Consider the following 13,168-nt stretch of genomic DNA (forward strand, 5'->3'; position numbering starts at 1 on the left):
TTTTATTATATCACTCTGCTGCTCGAAAATATATTTTTCAGCACTCAATATACATTGACTACTTCCTATATGTTTAACCTTTTTAGTCAACATCAAATTCAAAGTTTCTCTAAATTCTTAGAGACGATAAATAGAAATTAACTGAATGTTAATTATTCCCATAAAATGACATGGTCTTCTTTACGTAGTAGTACATTTACTTCAGTTTTATTTAGTGAATATATTACATCCTGTACAACAGTTGAATTTTGCATTTCTCTGGCAATTAGGATATTTAATTCCACTCCCTGGTGTCATTCATATAATGCTTTTTAACCTCTTTGAATTGTTCCATGTTCTTTTTGTGTTATTATCCTGACTGGTAAAGCCTTAACTCTAATAACTATCAAAATCCCACCCCAATTGTATGCTGCATACCTCTTATGATTTTACCTAGCTCTGTAGTCACAACTCTTATGTCAATAAACAATCAGGCTTCTTTATGTGCTCCTCTAGACAGTTCTTTATATACTAACACATTTGGACACATTAAAGCAAATGACCTCAAAAACAAGGTCAAAATGTTACAAAAGAAGCAGTATAAAACAAAGCCAATAATCCACTTAATCTACTTTACTCAATACCAAAACCTCTAATTCAACAAAAATAACTCAGCTAGCTGCTTGTTAAGTCCTCACTCAGTGCAGTCAGGATTTTGGAATAAATTAAAGGATTCATAATTCAAATAAAACAGAGTCAAATTAATCTCAATAGCCCTAAGTTTTTCTGATCCCAAATTATCTAACTCAAATAATATATATAGTATAACAACATTAACGCTGATACATGAAGAGACCAAACAATGCCTGAAACAAGGCACAATTCCCTTTTTACACTGGTACTTTATATGGATGAAGAGAAAAACTGAAATGCATTCCCTTAACTTATTTCAGAGCAAATGAAAGAGGATACTCACCATTAAAGCTCTGATAAGTATTTCTGCAAGCAGAGTGAGTGTAATCTATGAAGACACATTTAACAGAAAGGAATTAGTTCAATATTAGCAAAAATCTGAAATTATATACCCATCTACTAAAAACAAACACAATTTTTAAAATGCCATTAATGCAATTATCTGCAAAATAGGGTGTAAATAATTATAAATATTTCATATGGGAAAATACATATCCCTTTCTTTTCACTATCTCCCCAAATGGTAAGTTTATCATCCAAATCATGGTAATGTAAAAATTAGTTTATAAAACCTAATATATAATAACATCCAAAAAAGGGGATCCAGTACTGATTTATATGGAGTAACAAAAAGGAAGGCAAATATGTATCAAATAATGCAAAAAGCAGGGACATCTGAGAATTGATTCTATGTAATATATAATTTTTTCCAAGTTAATATTTCTTTTAGCACTTAATTTGCTCTCTGAAGATTTCAAGATCTTATCTGAGAAATGTATATACATATATGTATATATGTGTGGTGCTATATCTACCCAGGATGTGGTATCATCACCAAAAAATCATATTGATAATTTCTCTGTCAAAACGAATTCGGCAATTGTTAAATCCTTTAGTTAATTTTACTAATAAATACTGAAAGAAAAGAATTTAACAGAGTGGTCATTTGGATACAACAGAATCCAACTACACTACACAGGGTTAGTCAAAGTCCAACTAAAACAAAAAAAAACACCAGAGTGTGCTACTGTTAATACCTAAACTTCCTGTTTAAAAGTAACTTAAAACTATCCACAAAAAGGTTACTCCAATCCCCTTTCATATACTTAGATTTGATATCTTTAACTCTTTGTGGCATGAAATCAAATCAAAGATCAAAAGATCATTTAGTCGGACTCACAGCACATTCAAAGATAATTCTGGGGGTTGGGTTAGAGGCTTAGAACTAGGTAGTGAACTGATTTTATTTAGAAATGCCTGGTTACTCAGGACTAAATTCAGTTTATTCACACCCCTTCTCATGTCTCCCTAAAGCTGTCATTACGTACTCATTTTACCTTGACACCCGTTCCTATAAAGTTGGCCAAGATTTGAAGACAAGTTGAAAACCAAATTAATTTTACTTCGTGAGCCTATGAAAATGCTTTAAAGAACTGGCCTGAGAGACGACTGAAAGGTACTGCTAAAAAACGGTTTATTTAAACAGCAAGTCCAACACAGGCGGTTGTGCACAGGTCTGAATTTGAAGGGCATGTGATGCTGTGCCAGAATTCTGACTAACTTAAGTCCCATCCATACACCGTCCAGAGAAAAATGCTTTGGTTCACAGACATATTTCAAATTATGGATTAAGGCCCAGGCAATGTTTGTTGGTGGATAAATATCCCAGTTTGCTAACCAGAAATACCTTACTTTCCATTCTGGATAGAGATCTACTTATACTTATCACTTACAGATGCCCTTTAAACTCATCTTAAACTAAGACAACCAGGCACACGACCGTGAACAAACCTCTGAAAATCCTATCTGGCGAGAAGTAACCTGGGTTTGGGGATTGACTAAAAGGACGATCTGGGTCGCTGCCCACGTCGCGAGTGCGAGCCGCGACAAGGGAGGCCCGCTTGCCGCTTAGCCCGAGACCGGGAAGTTGGAAGCGTCCGGGCAATTTCCACGCAGCGGGGCGGGGACCAGTCTGGGGCCGAGTCCGGAGGCCGCGGCGCTTTAGGCGCGTCCTTACCCACACCGAGGCCGGCGCGGAACTCCAGGGTCGCGGGCCACAGCGGGCGCCGGGCCGGAAGATCGGGCGCGCGGGTCCCCACAGAGGCCGACTCCGGGCACCGGGCCCGCGGCGAGCGGGCGGCCTCCGGGCCCACAGAACAAAGCCCACACGGCCATCTTGAGACGGTAAACAGACCCCCGGGACAGGCCACCCCGCCTCCCGCCGCCGCGGCGACCAGCCAGAGGCCACGCTTACCGTCCTCGAAGTCCATGGCGGAGGCTCGGGGCCGACGGCCTCGGCGGCGCTGGGCTGAGCTGTGGCGGAAGGCAAGCGCCCGTGACCCGCGGTTTCACACAGCCAGTAAACGCGACCAAGAGCGGCGCTACCGGCCCGGGAGCCGCAGGCCACAGCGAGGCTGGGAGGCGGGGCCGGCCGTCGCTGCCGGCCGTCGCAGCGCGGCCTGCGATTGGCTGGCGCGGGCTGGTGGGCGGGCCCTGGAGTGGGGGCGGGAAGCAGGTCGGCTGTCACGCTCCCAGGTGCTGACTCTCTAGGAGCGGACGAGGGGTAAGGAAGGTGGAAAAAAAAGGAGCCCCACAGACTGGCCGGGGTCGTGGGAAAGAGAGCTGGGTGTTCTGGAAGGTCTGGCTGCGGCCCGCCATGTTTGATTCTGGCAAGAGCGAAAGGATCTGGTTGGAATACCTTCCTCCAGCCCGAACTAATATATTATACCACGTGCCGACATTTTGCTTTTTATTGGCTGGTGATGACTGATCGGAAAATGTTAAAATCCTTATGGAGTTTCTGTCGTGGAGACGCAGAAGTCCAGGACGTTTTTAGAACTCTGTGAGCAGAGGAGAACAGATTGCTAAATAGGAAACAATTATGAGTATGATCCAAGACAGGCCATGATCAAGTTCTGAGTTTCAAGGTGCAAAATAAAAGTTAACAGACAGGGAAGATTTGTGGCAGGAGTCATCCAGAACTGGAAGAACAACAACGGGCAAACACACATCCTTATTAACATTGTATTATTGTCACTTCGGAAATAGTGTTGGGGACAGTGGGCAAAGTCATTCACCCACAAGGCAATGTGGAAAAAGACAACTGTTAGATCATTCTAACCCTGGAGCAGCTTGAACTCCAGGTTAGAAAACATTTTTTTCATAGCGCAAATGGTGTTAACAATGAGTTGATCGCAGGATAGGAAATCATGAATCAAGCCCTTTGCCCTTCTTTGGGGTCCAAGCAATTGCGGGAACCAAGTTCCGAGAAAGCAGCCCCTAGAAACAGGACTGAAGGAAAAACTCACAGGTATACTATGTTGCATTACTGTAGCCCCAAATCTGGGCAGGGCACTGTTTCTTCCTCATCACTTTCCTTCTCCACCCTGATTGATTCACCCAGTTCTCCACCCTTTTATTGTTTTCTTCTTTTTTTTTTCCTCCTATACATGTTTTCTATTCACCGGAGTAGAACATGTTGAAAACTGAACTCATGATTTCCTTCCTCAAACCTGTTCATCCTCCTTTATTCTTTCATCTGTGTTAGTGGCGTCATGAGCAACCACCCACTACTAATCCCAGCCAGAAGCCTGCGACTCATCCAGGCTACTCCCCTTCTCCCATCCTCAATCCGTACTGAAGTCTCTCATCTGCTTACTACCTCCTAAAATGTCTTAAATTTGCCCCCTGCTCTCCAACTCACTGCACTACCTGAGTTAGACTCTCATTATCTCTCTCCCAAACTATTGCCATAGCTTCCTAAGTAATTTCTCTGCCTTTCCACCTTGACCTTCTCAGGCTCCTCAGGGCCACGGTGATCTAAAGGCAAATCTGAACATATCATGCGTCTCTATCATGGATTAGGTGAAGGCAAAGCTCCTTAACATAGAGCACATCCAGCAGGATCTAGCCACTGCCTGACCTGCCATCTTCCTACATTTCTCCCTCCTCCTCTCTCCCCTACTCTTTCCGTTTTGATTGGCAATTTTAAGCTACTTGCAGTTCCCAAAACACCCCAATGCATTTTTTTTTTTTTTTTTGCGGTACGCGGGCCTCTCACTGTTGTGACCTCTCCCGTTGCGGAGCACAGGCTCCGGACGCAGGCTCAGCGGCCATGGCTCATGGGCCCAGCCGCTCCGCGGCATGTGGGATCTTCCCGGACCGGGGCACGAACCGGTGTCTCCTGCATCGGCAGGCGGACTCTCAACCACTGCGCCACCAGGGAAACCCCCAATGCTTTTTCATGTCACTGAACTTTTGCTTAGGTTTTGCTCTCTGTTTGGAACACTCCCTGGTTAACCCTTCTCATCCTCAAAACACAGTTCAGAATTTATTTCCTTTAAAAAAACGCTCCCACATCCCAGCCCCACCCCCTAGACCAGTACTTCTCAAATATTAATGAGCATATGATTCACATTCAGTCAGTCTGGGTTGGAGTCGGAGAGTCTGCATTTCTCACAAGTTTCCAAGAGATGTTGCTGCTGGCAGTCAAACTAGACTTGGAATAGCAAGGCCCTGGGCCCTGGGCTCTATTAAAAGCCCCTCCTCTGAGTTCCCTGGACCAACCTCTGCTCCAGCACTATCTTCCTTGCATCAGATACTGTTTGGCTTTATGTCTCTCCACGTTAAAAGTCTTTTGAGATTAGACCTAAGTCTTCTTGTATCCTAAGTGCCAAGCACATAAGTTTAACAATTAAAACTGAGCTCTCCCTGAGGTTTTTAACTTTTTTTCTTGTTATCAAGGCAAAGGAATGATTTTGTAATCTGAGGTCTTCAGGTCTTGGCGTAAGTGAAAGGAAATAAACATTGGGTCACTATTTATATTTGTGTATCATGTGCACACACGCATATGTACGTGCTCACACACACACACACACACACACACACACACACACACACATACACACACACACCCCTACCTTACTCCCCTGAAAGAGAAAACTGCCAGACAAGGAACTCCTAACTCCAGAAGAAACCTGACCTCAGCACAAATGCCTGGAGAGCCAGAATACATGTGTCTCTTCCCTCCTTCCTTCCTCCTTCCCAAATAGAAAGTGTTCTTGAAGAGGCAGGTGGCAGTGCCTGAGACACCCCATAATACTTGAGAGACTATCACATCATCCCCTAATTCACTTATGGAACAAATATTGGATAAGCACCAACTATGTGCCAAACGTCCTTTTCTTCATTGTTGTCTCTTTCCTTCCTCCCAGGGTCTGTACTTTGCTAGGCTCAGATTTTTACCCTGAGGGGCCAATGTTTTGTACAAAGTCTTATATCATTTCATCCTCCACATATTTCGCAAGAGGTAGAAGGTTGGTAAACGCCAGACTGGCAGAGTCCCTTGGAAAATAAAAGAGAACAGGGTGTGTAAGACAAATTAAAAAGAAAGTTACTCATCCAAGAACACATAACGAGTAATTGCTGGTTCCATATTTTTAAAAAAATTTTTTTGAGGTATAGTTGATGTACAATATTATATAAACTGGTTTCATATTCAGGATAAATATTATATAGTCATGCTTGGGTCTATTGGTGTATGGATTCAACCTTGTAGACCCAGCATCATCATCAGGGTCCTCAGGTTAAAAAGGGGGCGTGGGAAGGGGTTTGCTAACCTATCATTTGCTTAATTGCACATAATGTGGTAAAAGAAACTGCATACCAAAAGAAGTGATCAAGAAGGCTTTAGAGATTCCTCACTTTGTTCTATGTTTTAGCCCTTCCTCAGATTAGAAAAACTCCATTAGTTTCATATGCATTTCCTCCCCCCAAAATGGAGGTAAAATTTAAAATGCAAAAGTGCTTTCAAAACGCAATAATTGCTCTATGGTGCGCGAGCCGCGGGAAGTGGCTCGCTGGCCGGGACAGGTCGGGGTGCAGTGTGCCCTGCTCTCAGATCATCTTCATCGCCTGCCCCAGTGGAGTGCCTCCTGCATTAATGTTCACAGCCACCTCTGAGGTCTCTGCTGTTTCCTCCTGACTTCACCAAACAACCATGTCATCGGAATCAAGCAAAAATCAAAAGCCCAAAGTGATCCGAAGTGATGGAGCTCCAGCTGAAGGGAAGCATAATCGTTCTGACACTGAACAGGAAGGTAAATACTACAGCGAGGAGGCTGAGGTGGACCTGTGGGACCCTGCAGAGACTATGAGCTGTACAAGTACATGTGCCAGGAGTTGCAGAGGCTCATGGCCGAGATCCAGGACCTGAGGAGCAGGGGAGACAAGGATGCGGCAGTTGAGATCGAAGATCGGAGGATCCAGAGCTGTGTGCATTTCATGACTCTAAAAAAGCTTAACCGGGGCCTTCCCTGGTGGCGCAGTGGTTGAGAGTCCACTTGCCGATGCAGGAGACACAGGTTCGTGTCCCGGTCCGGGAAGATCCCACACGCCGCGGAGCGGCTAGGCCTGTGAGCCATGGCCGCTGAGCCTGCGCGTCCGGAGCCTGTGCTCCACAACGGGAGAGGCCACAACAGTGAGAGGCACGCGTAGCGCAAAAAAAAAAAAAAAAAAAAGCTTAACCGATTAGCCCACATCAGGTTGAAGAAAGGAAGAGATCAGACTCATGAGGCCAAGCAGAAAGTGGACGCCTATCACCTGCAGCTCCAGAACCTGTTGTATGAGGTGATGCACCTGCAGAAGGAGATCACCAAATGTCTGGAGTTTAAGTCAAATCACGAAGAAATCGATCTGGTCAGCTTAGAGGAGTTTTATAAGGAGGCTCCTCCAGATATCAGCAAGGCGGAAGTCACCATGGGAGACCCTCACCAGCAAACCCTTGCACATCTGGACTGGGAGCTGGAGCAGCGGAAAAGGCTGGTGGAGAAGTACCAAGAGTGCCTGTCCAACAAGGAGAAGATCCTTAAGGAGACTGAAGTAAAGAAGGAGTACCTGAGTAGCCTCCAGCCTCGTCTCAGCAGCATCATACAGGCTTCCCTACCAGTGCAGGAGTATCTGTTTATGCCCTTCGACCAAGCTCACAAGCAGCATGAGACAGCCCGACACCTACCTCCTCCCCTCTATGTCCAGGCCACTGCGTATGGGCAAGACAAGCCCAAGGAGATGCTGAAGAGGCACCCGCTGTCCGTCATGCTGGACCTGAGGTGCAAAGATGACAGTGTACTGCACCTGACTTTCTACTACCTCATGAACCTCAACATCATGACGGTAAAAGCCAAAGTGACAACCGCCACAGAACTGATCACCCCCATCAGTACAGGTGACTTGCTGTCTCCTGACTCAGTCCTGAGCTGTTTGTATCCTGGGGATCATGGAAAGAAAACTCCAAATCCAGCCAATCAGTATCAGTTTGATAAAGTTGGCATCCTGACTTTGAGGGACTACATACTTGACTTAGGGCATCCCTATTTGTGGGTGCAGAAGCTGGGTGGCCTCCACTTCCCCAAAGAGCAGCCCCAGCACACTGTGATTGCTGACCACTCTCTGAGCACCAGCCACATGGAGACCACCATGAAACCGCTGAAGACCAGGGTGCAGTCCCGCCTGGCCCTCCACAAGTGGTTTGCCTCCCTGGAACACAGCATTGTGCCAGTTACCAATGACTGCCAGTACCTCTTCCCTGCAAAGGTTGTCTCTCACCTGGTGAAGTGGGTGACGATTGCCCATGAGGATTATACGGAGCTGCATTTTACCAAAGACATCGTGGAGGCGGGACTGGCTGGGGACACCAATCTCTACTATATGGCACTTGTGGAAAGGGGCACAGCTAAGCTCCAGGCTGCCGTGGTGCTGAACCCCGGCTACTCCTCCATCCCACCCATTTTCCAGCTCTGTCTGAACTGGAAAGGGGAGAAAACCAACAACAACGACGACAATATTCGGGCCATGGAGAGTGAGGTCAATGTGTGCTACAAGGAGCTGTGCGGCCCCCGGCCCGGCCACCAGCTCTTGACGAACCAGCTGCAGTGTCTGTGTGTGCTGCTGGACGTCTACCTGGAGACGGAGAGCCACAATGACAGCGTGGAGGGGCCCAAGGAATTTCCCCAGGAGAAAATGTGTCTGCGGCTTTTCAGGGGCCCCAGCAGGATAAAGCCGTTTAAATATAACCATCCTCAAGGATTCTTCAGCCATCGCTGACCTCCCACTCGGCCTGTTGTTTCCCCCCAGACCCAACTGCTGTGCCTCTGCTTTCTGCTCTGGCACACATGTGGCTCTTTTTTTTTTTTTTACATCTTTATTGGAGTATAGTTGCTTTACAATGGTGTGTTAGTTTCTGCTTTATAACAAAATGAATCAGTTATACATATAAAAAAAAAGTAATAATTACCTCCCTTCCTTAGGTACATATTATATAAAGCTTACATTTCTAGAAAATGAGGTTTATTCCCTTATAGGGGCTCAATTAAACCTCTGAATTATTGCCACTCATTTTATCTATTAATGTGTTATAGTCCATCATAAATTTTAATTTCCTAAGTAAATTGAGAGCAAGCTGTCTGTGACATCTGTCAACCCCACTGATGGCCAGAATTGATTTGGTGGATTTGCCCTGCTGGAAAGGTGTCCTCTTTCTTCCTGGCTCTGCCACATGTGTCTGTCCCAAAGCTGCATGCTTCGTTGAAGATGATGATTTTCCTAGATAGAGGAGGACAAGGATCTATACGGAGTCAGGTTCTTCTGCTGGAATATCCAAGGCATGTTAAGTAGGTTATCCTGCCTGGGATAGATAATGAGCCACTTGAAGGTGGAGATTTCATCTTTATGTCTCCAGCCCCCTAGCACAATACCCCTGGCACATGGTAGACTCTAAAATGTTTGTGGAATAAATAAGAAGGAAACAGACCCACAGTCAGATCCAGTATTAAGATAGATTCAATTCTACATTAAGGCTACACATATTAATAAAAATACAGACATGCAAAATTCAAACTTGCACACATAAAATGTAACTCCCTTCTTTAGAGTCCTTACTAAAACACATAGTTTACAAACAGAAAAAAGGCACAATCCTGAGAAAGCCAGTAGAGGGCACCACATACCAAATATAGTCAAAATTTGGCTGCAGAAATTGAGCACATGTTCTAGATACTGCTGGTCTGAGTGTTCCAAATAGAAACAGGGTAGAGAATATTCTTGTGGGCTGGTGCTCTACATGTACCTGAATTTCTATTCTGGTTTAATTGTGGATATAAATTTCCCTGTTTGCCTCATTTCACTAGGTTTCATTTTTAGAGGTAACTTTTAAAGGATGAATCAAAGGATCAAAAAGCTTATTATAATGGTATATTTGAAAAGCAGGATATGAAATTGTGTATGGAATCTGACAAGAGCAATGTCAATAATTTTTTTAAAAGACAAAGTATGAAAATAAAATGGAAAGAAAAATCCCAAAACATGAACAGTGACTCTGTGTGATGACTTTTTATATGCACAGAGACATACCTATTTGTTCTCCTATAGTCTCCAAATTTCTTGAGCACTTCTATAATGTAAAATATATAGTTTATATAAAACAAGTTGTAATATTTATTAATAATTAGTGTTTATAAAAATTTCTCCTTAGCCAAATGTTATATTTCATTTTCATAGTAGATATAGTTACTGTTAGGGGTAGGGAAAGGAGCAGCTATTTTCCACTTAAGTAAGTGGTCCTCAAGCCTGTCTCTACTCTAGAATCATCTGGGCACTTTTAGTAACTTCCAGTATCCAGGCCTCACTTTGGAGATTCTGATTTAATGATGAATCTAAAACTGTCACCAATGTTGATTTTCAAGACACTCATAAGAGATGCTATTGGAATAAGTTCCCTTCTGTTTCAGTAACTTGTATTTCTCAAGGAGATGTTGAATCTAGAAAAAAAAACTTAATAGATTGAGTAACCACACATTAGCAGATCGATCCCTGTGTGTGAAATGGTATAACAGCTACACCCTGAATCAGGGCTGGTACAGACACATATACATCTTTCAGCTCTAAAATCTGGCTTGGTTCCAATATTCCCTCTAACTACCCTGCATCCTTGGGAGGTAATTAGCTAATGACAGTAAAGGCTTTTAAACTGAAACATGTATAATGCTAAACACAGGAAACACACAATGGATTTCACTGACTGCCAATACTTCTCAACCAGAGACAGTTGATGCATCTTTCAGCCAGGTTCTCTTTTGCAACTGAAATCTTCTAATCTTTATTTCTACAAACAGAGTTCTCTTTTTTAAATGCCTTTCCTACAAATCAAAGACCTAAGAAGATGACCCCTTTATTCTCTCAGAAGTGAGGTTCCTGCCTCAACAAAACACCACATAGTAGTATGGTTTGGTGTGAATGATGTTTAGGCAAATGAGTTTGCTTGGATCACTGAAGTCAAAAGGGGTCATACTGGGTGGTCCAGTATTAGTCCTGACACCACCCTACACATCATCTTTGGCTTTAAAGCAAATGATTTGTGCACATGGTAATAAATCAAGTAGTATAAAAGAACTTCCAGGGAAAAGCTAGAGCCTTTCCTCTTTTCCTTGCTTAGTTAGCTCCAATCCCTTCTACAGAGGAAAACTGGTTTTATCTGGAGTGAGATCATTCAGTCTTTACCTCCAGTGCATTCTATATCTCTCTTCTTGGATTACCAACTTTAGTCAGTGTCAGTCAATTCACAGTATGAAAATCAGAATGTATCTCATACTACTCTTCTCTTCCCAATGTTTAACAGCAGTAATAGTCTTTTATTTCCTGCATTGGAACTAAACGTTTACATTTTTTTAAAATAAATTTATTTATTTTAGGCTGCGTTGGGTCTTCATTGCTGCACGTGGGCTTTCTCTAGTTGTGGCGAGCAGGGGCTACTCTTCATTGCAGTATGCGGGCTTCTCATTGCAGTGGCTTCTCTTGTTGTGGACCATGGGCTCTAGGCGCGTGGGCTTCAGTAGTTGTGGCACGCGGGCTCAGTAGTTGTGGCTTGCAGGCTCTAGAGCACAGGCTCAGTAGTTGCGGCACATTGGCTTAGTTGCTCTGCTGCATGTGGGATCTTCCCAGACCAGAGATCAAACCCGTGTCCTCTGCATTGGCAGGTGGATTCTTAACCGTTGCACCACCAGGGAAGTCCTAAATGTTTACATTTTTGAACAAGGACTCAAATTTCTATTTTTTATTAGTGTATCTATGGATTTCCTCTATAAAATGAAGGTATTGATCCCCCTTCCCGTTCCTCCACTTTTCCTTTCCCTTTTTTTTTGTCAGCAACATTTAACCACTAACAAAATTGTTAATATTTACATTCAGTACTGCTATCATGAAAAATTCTTTCCTACTTTATCTATAGGTTGACTTTAGATGTTAATAACCTATATACTTCCTTCCCAAGGGGACAGTATGAAAAGGTGGGAGCAAGGGGAAAATTTACACTGGAGAAACCTGGCAAACATTACCTCAACCAGGTTATCAAGGTCAGAAAGAGTGATAAGTCACGTTGATAGTATGTACCCTTGATTTGATGTGACAAAAATGGCACTTGACCTTTGTGGTCTTCTCTACAAAACCCGTAACACCAGTCTAATCATAAGAAAAACACCACACAAATCCCAAATAAGGGACATTGTATAAAATACCTGACTAGTACTCCTCAAACTCATTAAGGTCATCAAGAATAAGGAAAGTCTGACAAACTATTACAGCCAAGAGGAGCCTAAGGAGACATGATGACTAAATGTAATGTGATATCCTGGATGGGATCTTGGAAGAGAAGAAGACATTAGATAAAAACTAAAGAAATCTGCATAAAGTATGGATTTTAGTTAATGATAATGGATCAGTACTCGTTCATTAATTGTTAACAAATGGATGATACTTATAAGGTGTTAATAATAGGGGAACTCTGTAGTGTCTTTATAATTTTTCTATAAATCTAAAACTGTTCTAAAAAATAAAGTTTATTACAACATAATAAACAATGGAAGCAAGCCAATATACTGCATGTATTTTATTATGATCAATATAAGCATTGTTCAGTGTTATATGCTAGGATGACATTTTCCATGGACCCAATGTTATAACCCCCGGGTCTCTCAAATGTGGCTATTGCTAGCATCAAGGGCAAATGGATCGCTTTTTCTTACAGTCTATTAACTGCTTATATTCATGCCTAGTTGTAGTTTACTTCATATGTGGTCTGTAACTTTTGTTGTTCTGAATTTGTTTTTTCTCAAGATTCTGTCACTGTATCTTGTGTATTCTAGCCTGTGGCATTTTCTGCCAATTCAACCGTTAATCCTCCCCTTTCACTTTTTATCTTTTAGAAATTAGTTGAAATCTCCAGTCCATGGGCTTCTACCCATTCCAATCACATACTTTTTGGGGGATACTTGTTTACTTTTAATTCAGTGGAGTCATGGGGGGAAGTAGGTTCCTATAGGCTTACTTTCCTGTCTTAAAAGAGAAACTTACTTTACCTTTCATACAGTTTCATCAGTCCTTACTAAGAGCATACTAGCTGAGTTCTGGCTCAAAGAAGTGAAAAGCATGTGGAGTGTGGCCAATATGC

At 43.1% G+C, this 13,168-nt stretch overlaps 2 protein-coding genes across 4 annotated transcripts in view; one reads left to right on the plus strand and one right to left on the minus strand.

Annotated features, from left to right (window-relative positions):
* ZNF326 (zinc finger protein 326) overlaps positions 1 to 3,340 on the minus strand; it is a 36,627-nt gene extending 33,287 nt beyond the window's left edge. Inside the window, exons 1-2 of one of the 3 annotated variants that reach the window (XM_029229605.1) lie at positions 2,927 to 3,079; positions 956 to 1,000 (exon numbers count right to left, since the gene is read on the minus strand). Coding sequence is in view for 1 of the 3 variants with exons in the window: in XM_029229604.1 (XP_029085437.1) it covers positions 956 to 1,000; positions 2,927 to 2,942 (61 nt within the window). In the remaining 2 variants the exon portion in view is untranslated. Of the gene's footprint in view, positions 1 to 955; positions 1,001 to 2,926 lie in introns of all 3 variants that reach the window. The other 2 variants (XM_029229607.1, XM_029229604.1) reach the window with 2 other exon arrangements.
* Positions 3,341 to 6,635: 3,295 nt separating this feature from the next.
* On the plus strand, positions 6,636 to 8,830 carry LOC114899687 (THO complex subunit 5 homolog). The gene is given in 3 exon segments (XM_029230667.1): positions 6,636 to 6,812; positions 6,815 to 6,962; positions 7,185 to 8,830. Coding segments are annotated over 3 exon segments (1,878 nt in total). The 5' UTR covers positions 6,636 to 6,670; the 3' UTR covers positions 8,773 to 8,830.
* The last annotated feature ends 4,338 nt before the right edge of the window (positions 8,831 to 13,168 follow it).

The sequence above is a fragment of the Monodon monoceros genome, unplaced genomic scaffold, assembly GCF_005190385.1.
Source record: "Monodon monoceros isolate NGI ecotype Baffin Bay Population unplaced genomic scaffold, NGI_Narwhal_1 Super_Scaffold_18, whole genome shotgun sequence".
NCBI classification, from domain to species: domain Eukaryota; kingdom Metazoa; phylum Chordata; class Mammalia; order Artiodactyla; family Monodontidae; genus Monodon; species Monodon monoceros.